We start from the raw sequence: 14,742 nt of genomic DNA on the forward strand, positions 1-14,742 counted from the left end.
ACTATCTTCAAAGATAATTTTAAAATGTAAAAGTTTGCGGCAAAGAACACTTTAACAAAAGTAATGGAGTGCAGTCGAACGAAGGCAGGTGATGTAGGAAATATTAGATTAGGAAATGAAATCTTAAAGGAAGTAAATGAATATTGTTACTTGGGTAGTAAAATAACGATGGCAAAAGTAAGGAGGACATAAAATGCAGACTATCACAAGCAAGGAAGAGCTTTCTTAAGAAAAGAAATTTGCTCACTTCAAACATTGATATAGGAATTAGAAAGATGTTTTTGAAGACTTTCGTGTGGAGCATGGCATTGTATGGAAGTGGAACATGGACGATAAGTAGCTCAGGAAGAAAGAGAATAGAAGCTTTTGAAATGTGGTGTTACAGAAGAATGCTGAAGGTGAGATGGATAGATCGAATCACGAATGAAGAGATACTGAATTGAATTGGTGAGAGGAGATCGATTTGGCTAAATTTGACGAGAAAAGAGAGAATGATAGGACACATCTTATGACACCCAGGACTTGTTCAGTTGGTTTTTGAAGGAAGTGTAGGTACTAAGAACGGTAGGGGTAGGCCAAGGTATGAATATGACAAGCAGATTAGAGCAGATGTAGGATGCAATAGTTATGTAGAAATGAAAAGGTTAGCACAGGATAGGGTGGCATGGAGAGCTGCATCAAACCAGTCTATGGACTGATAACTCAAACAACAGGCAACCTGCGAGTCTGGATGAAGAATGATAAAGTGGGGAGACTGTGAAACCTGGTGTCGGCATGTAGCCTACTCCTGGCGAACACAAGGGGTCTGCTCAAAGCTTTACATCACCATCCGACGGACGAATCACCATCAAGAGCGTCATGTGCCCTCACGCCGCAGTGGAGTGGTTTGGGATTTAATCCAGGCTTTTGGTATGCAATCTACGGATTAGAAATTGTAGACTACCCTGCCGGCCAACATTCTGATTAACTTTTTCGACCAACGAGACTTGAACGCCTTAACGATCATGGCCACTAGGCGGGCTACATTGGCAGATGTAAAGTAAATATTATGAAACAAAACTGTGGACTTTTTATTTCTTTATTCCACATTTTTACTTCATAAACCTCGTGACATAAAATGTGTTGAATTTAAGATTAAAATGCTTGTAAGTCCATATTTGATGGAATTATAAAATTCATAATAATTAAACTTCCATGTCAGTGTAGGCACGGGATGAATTTTATGGCGAATTAACGGTGGGTACCTATAAAAGGACAAACATGTCTTCATTTGAGGTCATTGAACGTTTTTTTGTCTCCCCTCTAAAACTATAATTATGACAAGGTTTTTTAAAAAAGGTGACGATATATCGAGTGGTACAGATTATAGCCTAACCTAAAAGCATTGATCTTTGCTATTCACTGCGATGTCCGCTCTTACTATGCTTTCCATAATTCGTTTATTCGTGTCAAAGAAATCAGCATTAACGATATAATACCGAATGATTGTAAGGAATCTTGAAAATTCTGTATCACAGAAAGTTCATATACAGAGAATATGATGGCTGAATGACTAGAAGTAGTGTTGATATAACGCTGGCGAATGACAACTCGTGACAGCCGAGCGTGCTCTAAGTTAGTGGAGGAAAGCGGTGCTCGTTAGTCGGAGGTTCGAGTCCGGTATAAGACTAATTTATTTCGTTGTTGAAAGTTCGTATGAGTCGCGTTGTTGAAGACAAATCTAAATCATGACAGTTCTCATGTTGCAGGTGCTCTTATGTTAATTTCTAAATAGCTCTTAAAAGAACTATTTGGAGTATAATAAGCTATTACCAACAGGGGTGCAATGGGCTTGCGTATGGCCATTCGATTAATTATGGAAATGTCCAAACTGACCACCTTCTCCGTTAATGCATATCTGTGTACGGTATAGGAGAGTCATTCTTGCTTGCTGCAGCGTATGTGGTGGAATCTGCCTGCACTTTACTGTAAAAATGACTGTATTGTTGCATGTGCTCTACGTATCCAGTACGAGTCGAACGTGCGCAGTAGTTTGGTTGAGTGGGTTTCTCATAATGCTGACAATAAGTGCAGTGCGCTTCATTCGTTGTAGCCGTTTGCCATGTAAAAATTGCATGTATTTATTCCTTTCTGATGCATGCTTTCTTTCTAACGGTGAAAAGTGACTTGAGACTTAAGGAAAGTAAACCTTAACTAGGAATGCCAAGAGTATAGAAATAAAAAGCTCGTAGCTAGATTCGAACTCTGAATCCGTCGGAAAAAAAAAATCGCATGCTAGCTGCGATTAGTACCATGAAGCCACTAAGGCGACGAAGAATATGTCCCGTATCTCTTACTAATGGAATAATCTACGCTATCGCTTCAAAACTGATCTCGTTACAAGTTCTGAACTCTAAAGTGCAGACAGGTTTACCTTGCTGCAAACACCACAGCGTGCTAAAGAATCATGCCTCTCTTAAGCCCCGATAGTTTCAACTATTTTCTAGAAGTAGAGTAGGACCTACAGTATGTACCTACTTATTACTTGGTTAAGTGAGTCCAGCACTATGTTTCAGGTGGTATTCACAATTCGTCCCTAGTCTGTGCTTACGTGGCGACACTTTTGTATGTTTATTATAACTTCCTTAGAAGAATATCTGAGACTTCTGAAATGTCAAGTCTTCGAAAAGGATGCCTAGAAGATTACAAAATAAAAATGAAAACAAGGCATGATTCAATAAGTTTTCGAACCCTCACTGCTTCCTGTGGCTTATCCACGTACAGTATATGTCTTATTCGTACAGGCTTCAATTTCTTATGAAATCTCCTATATTCACATTAACGATTGAAAAATTGAAATAAAACGTACTTTACGGGTAAAAACATGGTTTGTCAATGATAATTAGTTAGTGAAAACCATACTTAATTCCATATAGACAAGAATATTTGATATGAATGTACCGGCATCGACAAATGCGTGTACCAGTTGTATTCGTACACATGGACAAGATGCCAATTTTTCGTTTGCGATGCACGGAGAAGTCTCAGTGACGGCATACGACTGGTCAAGTGCATATTAGTCTTTTTCCTAGTGTATCTGTGGTGGACATGGGTAGGAGTGCAGACTCAAGTACGGAGCATAACACTATACTTAAACCGGCACTTAAAGGATTTTCATTACGAAAGATTGGACAGCTGGTTACTGGAACACATTCTACGGTGCAATATGTGGTTGATAAATTTAAATACAAAGACACTTAAGAACGCGCCAAGGAAACCCAGAAGAAAGTGTTTAACTGAAAGAGAAGAACTGTTTGTTTGGCTGATAAAATCAGATTCCAAATTAAGTGCAATATTGAGGCAACTCACGGAGGAACGAACTGGAAAGAAAATCAGCAACTCCATCAGTCGGATCCTGTATCGGCATGGGTACTATGGAAGAATACCTCGGAAAAGGCCATATGTAAGTAGAAAAAACAGAAGGCTTAGACTGACATTCGCAAAGAAGCATATAAATAAGAACGAATTCTGGAATGATATCTGGTCTGATGAGAAACATTTGGGTCAGATGGCATCCAGAGAATATGAAGAAAAATTGGTACGGACAATGATGTGGCTAATACACTCCTAACTCTAAAATACGGTGGTGGGTCTAAAGCTTTGGGGCTGTATATCAGCCAGAGGTGTGGGTAACATACTATTCATTGACAGAATAATGAACAAGGACGGCTATAATGCAATCCTGAGGGGAAAACGTGAAGCAGAGTTTCGAAAAAATAGGAATGCCACCTGTTTATATGTTCCAGCATGATAATGACCCAAAACACACTGCTGATATTAATAAGACATGGTTGATCTGGAACATTCCTAAGCAGCTTAGAACACCTCCCCAGTCTCCGGATTTAAATCCCATCGAACATCTTTGAGCTACGTTGAAGAGGAATCTGCGTAGGCAACGTGTGCGTACGAAGGAGGAACTTAAAAGTATGATTCTTCAGGAATGGCAGAAAATCAGCCCGGACGTGTGCAAGAAATTAGTGTATTCTATGCGGCGACGATGTCAGGCAGTTATAAAGGCTAGGGGACATTCCACTAGATACTAACATGTTCCAGGAATCCTATATTTGTTTAATTCAAGTGTTCAATTTGCTTGTACGAATAGGAAAGGTCCAAGATTATGGGCGCGCTATTCTTGATTAGAAGCTGTATGTTTTGTTAACATGATTGCAAACAGATACAGTAGATATACATGTTTTATTCAGTGAATAAAATCCTTTTCGGTTTATTATTTTCTGGCAGTGCGTTCAAGTATTAACGCAAACAGCCTGTACGAATAGAATAGGTACATGCTGTATATCGAACATGCGTAAGTCTGCACAGCTACTTCCAGCGTGACCGCCCAACCCTTACAACTCTGTATTCGTTAGGAGAGCGAACGTTCTCGCTTCGTAAAGTTACTTATGTGTTACAGGCTTATGGTCCAGTTTTATGACTTATTGAACGCTGGAACGGTAGTAATTACATGGCGTAAGCTTTCACATCTGCTGTACAGCATTTGCGAGCATAAATTATAAAATACAGTGAAAAACGCGGTTCTATCAACTTCGATGTGATGAGACTATCCAAAATGGCGGTGAACTGACATGTCTGTAATTGGTCTTAACCTATCACGTTTTCTATGATACCGAGACCACCCTTTCTGTCAAAAGAAAATAGCCTCTTAAACCCATCAGGTGCACAATTCTCTACCGACAGCTATAGGAGTGGCTATAGTTTGTACAGTACAGTAACATTTCTTACAAATAAGTGGTGTATTGGACGCCGCTCTACATAAAATGGTACAGTATTTTTAGATGGGTCTCGCTTACTGCCTCTTGTACCGTTTTTGCATTGTGCGGGGAAGACTATATCGGACTAACTGCACACTAAATTGATGTAAGATTATGTGCAAGATAGGAGTAAGAGACATTTTAATTCCTAGCTGGTTGCATATGGTATAAAGAATTAGAATGTCTCCAGAATTACCCGGTGTTCTATGAATTTACAATTTTATCGACACATTCAATACAGATGAGGCTCAACTACTATCCGCGAAACGTTTTCAGTAGTGACACCGTTTTATGGGGGCGATGGGGTAAGGAGGGAGCAACAACGGTTCCGTTAGTACCGCCAACTGAATGGAAATGAAATCTGAATTGAACAGATAGTATGATCGATCAATAAAAGATGTCTAAACCGTTATCCTAAGCCAACAACCGCATCACACACACAAATACGCACGCGCGCGCGCGCGCCTCGTTCCCACTCCATAATGATATTGGTTAGAACAGAATAGACTGACCTACCTCCTTTTACCAGGGGTGCCTGGAGATTCACCGGGGTGGAAGGCAGAAAATGCCTTCATCTTAACAGTCGAAACAGACTTTCCCGTATATGCAAATATGAAAATGAATCCGCCTTCCCTCCGCAACGGAACGCGACTATTAATCAAGAAACTGATACCGAATATTATTAAAGCCACCATCATGGCTGGACATGCCCCAGGCGAAGAAGTATCCATTGCCCGGATTCAAATCATCCCTTAGGAGATATATACCGTTCTAAATTAGACGTCTACAGTTCCCCGCTTGTTCGAATTTCGCTATATGCATCAGCAAAGCACAAGGGCAATCGCCTTTAAGTTGTAGGACTCCATCTTTGGAAACTGTGCTTCTCCCATCGTCATTTGTACGTGCACTGTTCAAGAGTTGGAAAGACCTTTCTATACATCTTAGTTCCAAATGGAAGGACACTAATATAGTTTCTCCAGAAGTTCTAAGAGGAAAAAATGTTTTTTATATAATATGGTCTTTTATAGCCTATTTGTGCCATCCACCAACCAGGTATCTTAAAGCAATGAAAGTAACAAAAATAAAAGAATGTATATCATGCAATTTATTTAAAACCTGTGGTTTTGTTTTAATTTTGCTTTTAAATAAATGGTTTAAAACATGTAGCGGTTGAATTCATAAACGCGGACAAAGCCGCAGATACATGCTAGTTAGATATGAAATTATTTCCCTTCACGGTTGTTTCTTCTAAGTGAATGCAGCCCGTTTCGATCGTTATGATATTCAAACTCAGAACACCTCATCCGTTGCTTGCTAGCCCCTATGTCACAATGGTGGCTACTCAGTTATAGTTCTTTTAATTATTTCATAACTACTGCAATTCATAATTTAAAAATCCATTTTCATATTACAACTATTGTATTAATTATTCAGAATGTAGAACTCCGCTGAAAAATGAATATATAACTTCACCGACTGCAGGTATTCTATAAACAATAGAAAAATAATTTCTCAATAACAAAAAAACAGTTTAAGTAAGCTCAGAATTCGCACGCAAACTTACCGGCATTGATTCGGTGGGAGTTACATTCCCAGTATTAATGTTCTGTTCGGGATCTGGAACCAAAATTAGGTCATCTCTACTGATCACACCCCCAGCACTGGTGGGTACAAAGCCATTTATCTTATAGGGCCCTGTGCCATTGCAGTTTGCGTAAGGTTTGTTCTTTCCATCTTCTGGAATCTCTTCTTCATCGTCAGAATTATCTCGGCTGCCCTGACGGTCCTTTTTAGCAATCTCGATGTGCTGACGTCCATACTGCGAACAAAAGAGACATCAGATAGTAAGGCATCACGAAACTACACAGCACTCCCAATGTCACTTAGATTTGTAGACAATGAATTACCAGAATCTTATTCTGTAAACAGTTCTTTAACGTACAAAATATATGTATAGACAAGTCTTAAAATGACGACCGGTTGTGCCGGGATTAAATTCCGAAACTCATGAGGTGGGCGTCTAACAAACAGCGACGCAAAGTTGACCAACTTGCATAAGTACGGGACCAAATAAAAGTCATTCTATACCTACAATTCACCAGCAAGTTCCTCCGCACAGCAATGGAAAACATATTGCTGTAATGCAGCCAAGAACAAAGAAGTATATGAAAAGGCCAACAGACTATGAAAGTCAAACTTTAAAAGAGAAAATGTAATTAAATATTCCACGGCAATATAATGAACACACTTAAAATGCAGCATTCACTTTTCGAAAGAATTTTTCCCAAACCTAATTTTAATTAGGCGACATGAGTACAAATTATTTTATTAGGGGTTTCCTCACTTTAAAAGTCTCAAATCTCACTTCCGACTCCATAACTTTAGATGCTCCTCGATCATATTCCTCTGTAAAAATGGCTATATTATGCATATTTATCACAAAAAGTATATGACTATTGATTAGTCGCAATTTACATTGTCTTATTCGTATGAGCAAATAAGAGTTTTATTTTTAAAATACAACTTTCAAACTTTAAAAATTACTATGTCAACTGGAGGAATGACTTTTCCGGTTAATTCAAACCTTTGCTACACGTACGCGAAATACCAGGGCCACGAGGGTCCAAAATAGACGAACACTTTCTGTTGATGACCTTGACACCGATCTCTCGTGCTTGTCATCCTCGAGAGCTCAATGGGAATGTGTGCCAGCTAATACGAACGCTAACAATACAGAGAGTTTAACTCATATTTAAGTCTTCTTAGAGCACATCTGTTGAGTTCCCGATACCTTTCTGCATTACAAATTCTGTCGGTATTAAACATGATCGACGACAAACTAACCTGACCGTAGTCCATATTCTCTCGTTTCTCCTGAAAGAAATGAGAACTGCCCACTTCTCGAGTAATTAAAACGCGCTGAACTTCGGATAAATGTCTTGAAGATGCATCAAAAACTCTTGAAAACGCCACTGTTCCCATTCGCTTGGTTTTCCAGGTGCTGCATAAGTACCTATTTTGATAATTTTCTTCTTAAATATTGAATTGCAAAATATGTATACACGTACATGAGTCTAAAATATATTTTTCGAAATTAAGTTCCGATTTTGTTAGTACGTTAAAATATGTGAGAAGTGTTCTGTAGAACTGTGTGCCGATGTCGGAATATAGTTAGCCTATGTTCACTGAAATATTGAGCTTCGGCCCAAATCATGAGATTAAGCAAGATATTTCATATTACGTCATAAGATACAGGACTTGCACGAAGTATATGAGAATGAGCTTTCCATTTCGAAAATCGAACTTACGCATTGACTGGAGACAAAAACCTTGGCCATCTTGAGCAGACGCTAACGTTATTCCCTCACCGTCATTCTAGATAGTTAACTGCGTTTTTTCAATCCAGAATCTGCATTTACATCTGTCCTTAAATTCACTAAGCATAAGGCAAAATGAAGTTAGCTTTGCTGACTTGACAAATAAGAGTGTGGAGAAAAAACAAAAGAAAAAAAGCAATGACAACACACGGCTTAGGCTACAGAACCATTTTCTGATATGCGTGAAATACCTACAAAATATAACGGAATGTTTCAACAAGCGGTTTAACGTTGCACTAACACAGGTTTTTCGGCGACAGTAGGATGAGAAAGGACTAACAATGACACGATAACTGTTTGGGTTGGACCATACCAACTACAATGATATTAAGACGAACTTAATAGGATTAGTCATTCTGTCGTGAAAATATGTACGTACTTAAAAAGCTGATGATGATGCTTGTTTAAAGGGGTCTAACATCGAAGGTCATCGGCCCATAATGGAACGAGATGGACGACATGATATATAATTAAAATTTTAAAATGTATCCACTGACTAGAGTTAAAAAATTGTGATTAAGAACAATGATGAGATTAAAAACAATCAGTGGATCTAATTCGCACTGCCTTATTGTCTAATAAAATAGTAGAAAATACAGGTAACAAAAGAATAAGGCATTGTCAGGAAGTACAGATATAAAACACACACACACAAACACACACACACACACACATATATATAATTCACGTTAGACGTTAAACATATTAAAATACGCAACACAACTAAAAAAGTCAATGGGATAAAAGCGCAGTTAACACAAATACACTAGGACAATGGACATCATTAAACACGATTTAAAAAAAAAGACCACTATCCCTCATAAAACGGATGATGAGGTCTGCTGACTGCTCGTCATCTCGCAGGATGAGGGAGATTGTACTCGGGAGGTTAAGCCTATGGCGCAGATCGACCAGGTCCACACTCCGTAAGGATGTGTACCACGGTAAGTGTGTCGCCGCAAGTACACACCGGAGGGGGTTCTCCTTCAATAGATGGGAGTGCGTCAGGATACCGTGGCCGATCCGAAGACAACTTCATACCTCTGCTTACCTCCGAGAAGCCCGAAGGGAAGTCCTCCATTACTTCGTTGTTCCTTTTATCGCTCTCAGCTTATCTGGAAGTGGAATGGCCTGCCACTCCATCTCCCAATGGGACATAACCAGATGTTTCAGCTGAGTGCGAATATCACTTGCTGGAACCTTGTAAGGCAACGGGGGCAGTGTAACTGCCTCCCTGGCAGCCTTATCTGTTAATTTATTTCCTTCTACACCCATGTGGCTTGGAAGCCACATAAACGTGATTCTGGTGCCGGCATCCGAACACCCGGCCAGCAGGTCCTGGACCCGCTGCACCAGAGGGTGCCGAGGGAAACAGGTATCAACAGACTAGCGAGCTCAAGGAGTCAGTACACAGAAGAAAGTGTCGGCGCTCATCGGACAGTGCGTGCCGCACAGCTTCACAGATAGCATAGAGCTATGCTGTGTACACACTACAGGTTTCCGGGAGAGCAAAAAGAAATCTATCATTGTCGACAACGAACGCCTTATTTCTCCAGACACCACAAGTCGGCGATGTACCATCCTCTCAAATAGCTTACAGAGGCAGTTTGTAAGACAAATCGGTCTGTAACTTCCTGCATACCTAGGATCTTTGTCAGGCTTGAGGACAGGAATGACTATGCCCTCTCGCCACTGAGACGGAAAATCAACCTCTATCCAGATGCCGTTGAACACACGAAGGAGATATAGTAGACTATCATCACTAAGGTGTTTCAACATCTGGTCATGGATGTTGTCTGGTCCAGGAGACGTGTCCTTGCAAAGCGCTGAGGCACTGCGGACTTCCCACTCCGAAAAGGGCACATTGTAGTCCTCTGAAGCTTGAGTGGCAAAACTAAGGTGATGACGTTCTGCCTCCCGCTTCAGAGCGAGGAAATCGCGATGGTAATTCCCGGAGCCAGATACATCCGCGAAATGACTATCTAGATGGTTAGCAATCTAGAGAGGTTCAGTGACAACACTGCCTGCAATGGAAATTCCCGGTACAGAAGATGATCCTTGGATACCCGAAATACGTCTTAGTCCACACTCGATATGGAGTATGTGACGTAATAGAAGACATTACTCTCCCACGAAGCTTGCTTACTTTGGCGAATAACGTCGTTGAAGACAGCTAGTGATGTGTACTTTGGCCAATCAGCATGTTTAAGAATCCATCGAGGGGGAGCCTCGACGGATTTTTGTTTCAACAAAGTAAGGATGATGGGAAAATGGTCACTGTCACAGAGATCATCATGTGTATTCCACCGGAACAGCGAAACCAACGTTCGGCTGTATAGACTTACGTCTATACGAGAATATGTGCCGTAACGTACACTAAAGTGAGTTGGTTCCCCTGTGTTCAAATTACATAAATCCAGCTCTGTTACTAATGCTTCCAGCTCTCTTCCCCGGGGACAAGACGTCTCAGAGCGTTAAAATTGCCCAATAAAAGGAAGGGAGGTGGAAGCTGATCTATTAGATCAGTGACATAATTTATATTAAGAGGCTGGCCTGGTGAAAAGTGAACATTACACACTGTTGCTATGACAGGCAGCGGAACGCGAACAGCTACTGCCTCCAGCGGGGTTCTTAATGGAACCTCTTCGCTGTAGGTACCAGAACGGACAAAAATGCCAACGACACCGGAAGCCCGGTGAGCATAATGTTCTGTCGAGTAGAGTCTAAAATTTCTCAAGACCGTATGTTGACCTGGTCTGAAGTTTGTCTCCTGAATACACACTATACTCGCTGCGTACTCACTTATGAGCTGACGTAGCTTAGCAAGATGCCTGTCATACTCATTACAATTCCACTGTAACAGTGCCATAGTGTGGGTGTGGACTTCTGAGGTTTAGGTTAGAAGCAGTGTAATGCAAGCTAACCTACACTCACATCCCCATCCGAAGACGGAGACAAGTGCTCCATGTGCCCTGAATTTCTTCGACGTAGTCCGGGGGGGGGGGGTTCCTTCCTACAAGGGGAGCGCGCCGGTTCCAGGAGGAAAACCCGGTGGCGCAGAATTAGACCCTCCGGGTGGAGGGGGTGAGGCCCCATTTGTACGAGTTGTTGAAGAACGCCTGGTAAGGGCGGTCTTCTTCCCCGCCGTCGATTCTTGCTTAGACGGGCTGGGAGGCGATTTCCCAGCCCTGGTCAACGATGCCGCCTCCGCCGACTTAGGCGCGGCTTTCGCCGACCTCGTGAGGGAAGGAGACCGTCTTCTTCCCCTGCTGTGCCGGCGTAGGTTGTTACCCGCCTTCGAGCTTGTTCTCTTTGCAGCGTTGCTCCCAGGAGCAACTGCTGCCTTCGGCGCAGCGATCTTTTGGATAGGTGTTCCAGTTGAAAATGAGGAACCTGGGGAAGTCTAGTGTCTTGACCGGTGCATTCGGAGAATTTAACTTACGGCACGCTTCGTGGTAGGAAAGACAATCCAGGGTCTTGATCTCGTGGATCTTCTCACTCAGATCGGACAGTTCCGATCTCGAGGAGAATGAAGACCAGAGCATGTGTAGAGCCCTGCAGGGATACGGACACCCGCGGATTTATCCGCGAAGTTAGTGTATTGGCGGATACAAACTATATGGCAGTGCGAATAATTTTTCCGATAATTTCTAAATAATGACGTTTGATTTTCACTCAGGTATGCTCATGTTTTTGCTCGTATTTAGACGACCCTTGACATTGGTATGGGAGAATAGTGATAATTATACAGTCTTGAGACCAAAGCCTATCTGGCTAATGCCCGCAATTAATGGAAGGAACAAAGGTCAGTACGTTAGTAGTTGCCGCAAGAGAAAATTCCTGACTGTAGGGGTCCTGGTGTCAGGTGTCAGGCCTACTGTATAATGGTTAAGAGATATATCCGTTTCAACGCCCTGGATGTAATATACTATACTTAAATATTCACAATATCCGCGGATAATCATATGCGGATGCGAGTGCGGATGAAGGAAATGCGGAGCAGATGCGGATATTATTTTGTATATCCACGCAGTGCTCTATGCATGTGATAGAAGGTACCTGGGCGAGAAAGGTCAGTGATCTGAATGTCATGTTCAAAGAACGAAGTAAGCAGTTCGGATCATCAAAGGAAGTGCTTGGTGTAAGAGTGATGACACGAAGGATTTCCGAGTCTACGTGCAGTGCTGGTGTTGATAACCCTTGACAGGTGATTCAACGGTCTATATCAGATCTACCAGTGGCGTCAAATAACAGTGTGAGGAATGACGACGCGAGCCAGGTGTCAACAGCGGTACCGCGTGGAGCAGCTGAGGATTACTTCCAGGCGAGTCTAAAAGACTTGCAGAAGAAGGGGATGGGTTCAGGTAAAAGAAAAAATCCCAGAACTATCCGAGAAGGGCGTGATTTGCTCTCCGGAGGGGAGTACAATGGAAATGGAAAGATCTGGGATGACTAGAAATAAGTCAGGGAGTTTAGTGGAACAAGAGGTAAAAAATAACGAGTTAAATGTAGCATGTGTTAATATTGAAGGAATATGGAACAAAATATATAACGAAGGCTTTAAAGAACTACTGGAAGAAATAGACATCCTTGGACTTTTAGAAACACGGTCTGGTTACAGGAAGACCTGAAGATAGAAGGGTGTATTGCATGGAGTCAATATGGCGGAATTTCTGTGATATTCAAAGACAACTTAAAAGATGGGATGCAGCTCGTGGAATCTGAGTTTAATGAATGAATACGAATATTAGATAGGGTCAATTGGATGTATGAAATATGTATAGCTTTTATATATAAACCACCTTTCAGCTCCCCGTTTGCGGAGAATGAATGGGAATTTACAGTAGTGACAGTAATTAGACGAATAAGTACGTATGATCAGGCGAGCATTATAATTATAGGAGATCTTAACGCGAGGATAGGGGACAAGAAGCCAGTTTACAGCTAACATGAGAACAAGGTATCAGTAGTTAATAGAAATAGCCATGATAAAGCATGTAACAGAAACTGAGAAAAACTACTGAATTATACCCGGTAGAGGAGCTTCATATATTGAATGGATGGTTGTTCGGAGATTAGAGTGGAAAGCTACACTACAGTATATAGTAGAAAATGGGGGCAGTACAATTGAACTAGTTTTAATCTGTAGGGATAGTCTGCAAGTTATCGAAGAGATACGCATTAGGGTATGGGCGGAGGCAAACCATATGCCAGTATCTAGATTATATAAATGAGTCAAGATAGAGTGCAGGAGATTGTTTACGACAGCTTAAAGGAAAGTTAAATACCTAGGTATCGTTGGCGAGAATAAATTCAGAGAGTACTTCAATGGAGAGAATCGAGATTTGGAAAATAGGTAGTGTAAAGCTGATAGAAGAGAATAGAGTTTAAGCCTCCCTTAACTAGGATAGAAAATGTAATAGGAATGGCAGGAAAATGCATGAGGCTAAATCCACGTAAAACGAAAATAAAACATGGATGGTAACATAATACAGAATGTGAAAAGAAAAATACTGGTCATGAAGACACTTACGAGATACAGACTGAGGTCGAGTAGCTAGAAACAAATTTTGTAAAAAAAAAAAAAAAAAAAACCTTTGTTAAGAAAGACGAAGTCTGAATGGCAACAAAAGACGGCTACAGACATAAATAAAAAGTGTAAGGACTAAGGGCAATGATAGCAGGAAAGTATGGGATAAAATAAATCAGATAACCCAGAACTCTGAGCTATGCTCGTGCTCCGAATGTCATTACTCAGCACTACCCATACCCCAGCAGCTACCATATTGTCACAGCCATGGATGAGACCTTTTTTGCTATTTTGCTTTACGTCGCACCGACACAGATAGGTCTTATGGCGACGGTAGGATAGGAAAGGCCTAGGAATTGGAAGGAAGCGGCCGTGGCCTTAAGGTACAGCCCCAACATTTGCCTGATGTGAAAATTGGAAAACACGGAAAACCATCTTCAGGGATGCCGAGAGTGGGGCTCGAACCCACTATCTCCCGATTACTGGATACTAGCCGCACTTAAGCGACTGCAGCTATCGAGCTCGGTATGGATGAGACTGGAACTTTGGAAGCGACACTTTGCTCTGGCCTGTGCCAAGAAATGAATGCAAAAGTACTGCATCCATCAAGAAATGATAGCAGGCTATTAGAATATTTAGAAATTCTAATTCCAGGAAATGGAAAATGGCCTGAACACGTGAAAAAGGCAAAAATGATAGGTGCAGCATATTAGATATTAAGTAACAGAATGCCTAATATTAATTTCAGGGTGCAAAGAAATGTATTCAATGCTGTGATTAAATTTTAAATGTTATACGGTTCAGAAGTATGGGACACAAAGGAAAATCGCAGTCACTAGTAGATGCAATAAGGTAATTACAGCTTTACCAATATGTACAGCGAATAGTGGAGAAAGATGACTGTACGGCCATTAATATGAAGGTGGAATTAAGAGAGTAATAAATATTCGTTTTGGTTAAAAAGAGGGGGAGAAATTTTAGGTACAGCTTACCGACACCAAATGAGGTACCAGGACGGGTTCTGAGC

The 14,742-nt window shown here is 41.2% G+C and overlaps 1 protein-coding gene across 3 annotated transcripts in view; it reads right to left on the reverse strand.

The window, feature by feature from the left end:
- Positions 1 to 14,742, reverse strand: part of Gpat4 (Glycerol-3-phosphate acyltransferase 4) — a 241,186-nt gene that overhangs the window by 79,365 nt on the left and 147,079 nt on the right. For all 3 annotated transcript variants that reach the window (XM_067152376.2, XM_067152375.2, XM_067152377.2), the window contains exon 2: positions 6,373 to 6,627. In XM_067152376.2, the coding sequence (XP_067008477.1) occupies positions 6,373 to 6,627 (255 nt within the window). The remainder of the gene's footprint in view (positions 1 to 6,372; positions 6,628 to 14,742) is intronic.

Source organism: Anabrus simplex, chromosome 8 (assembly GCF_040414725.1).
Source record: "Anabrus simplex isolate iqAnaSimp1 chromosome 8, ASM4041472v1, whole genome shotgun sequence".
Lineage (NCBI taxonomy): Eukaryota > Metazoa > Arthropoda > Insecta > Orthoptera > Tettigoniidae > Anabrus > Anabrus simplex.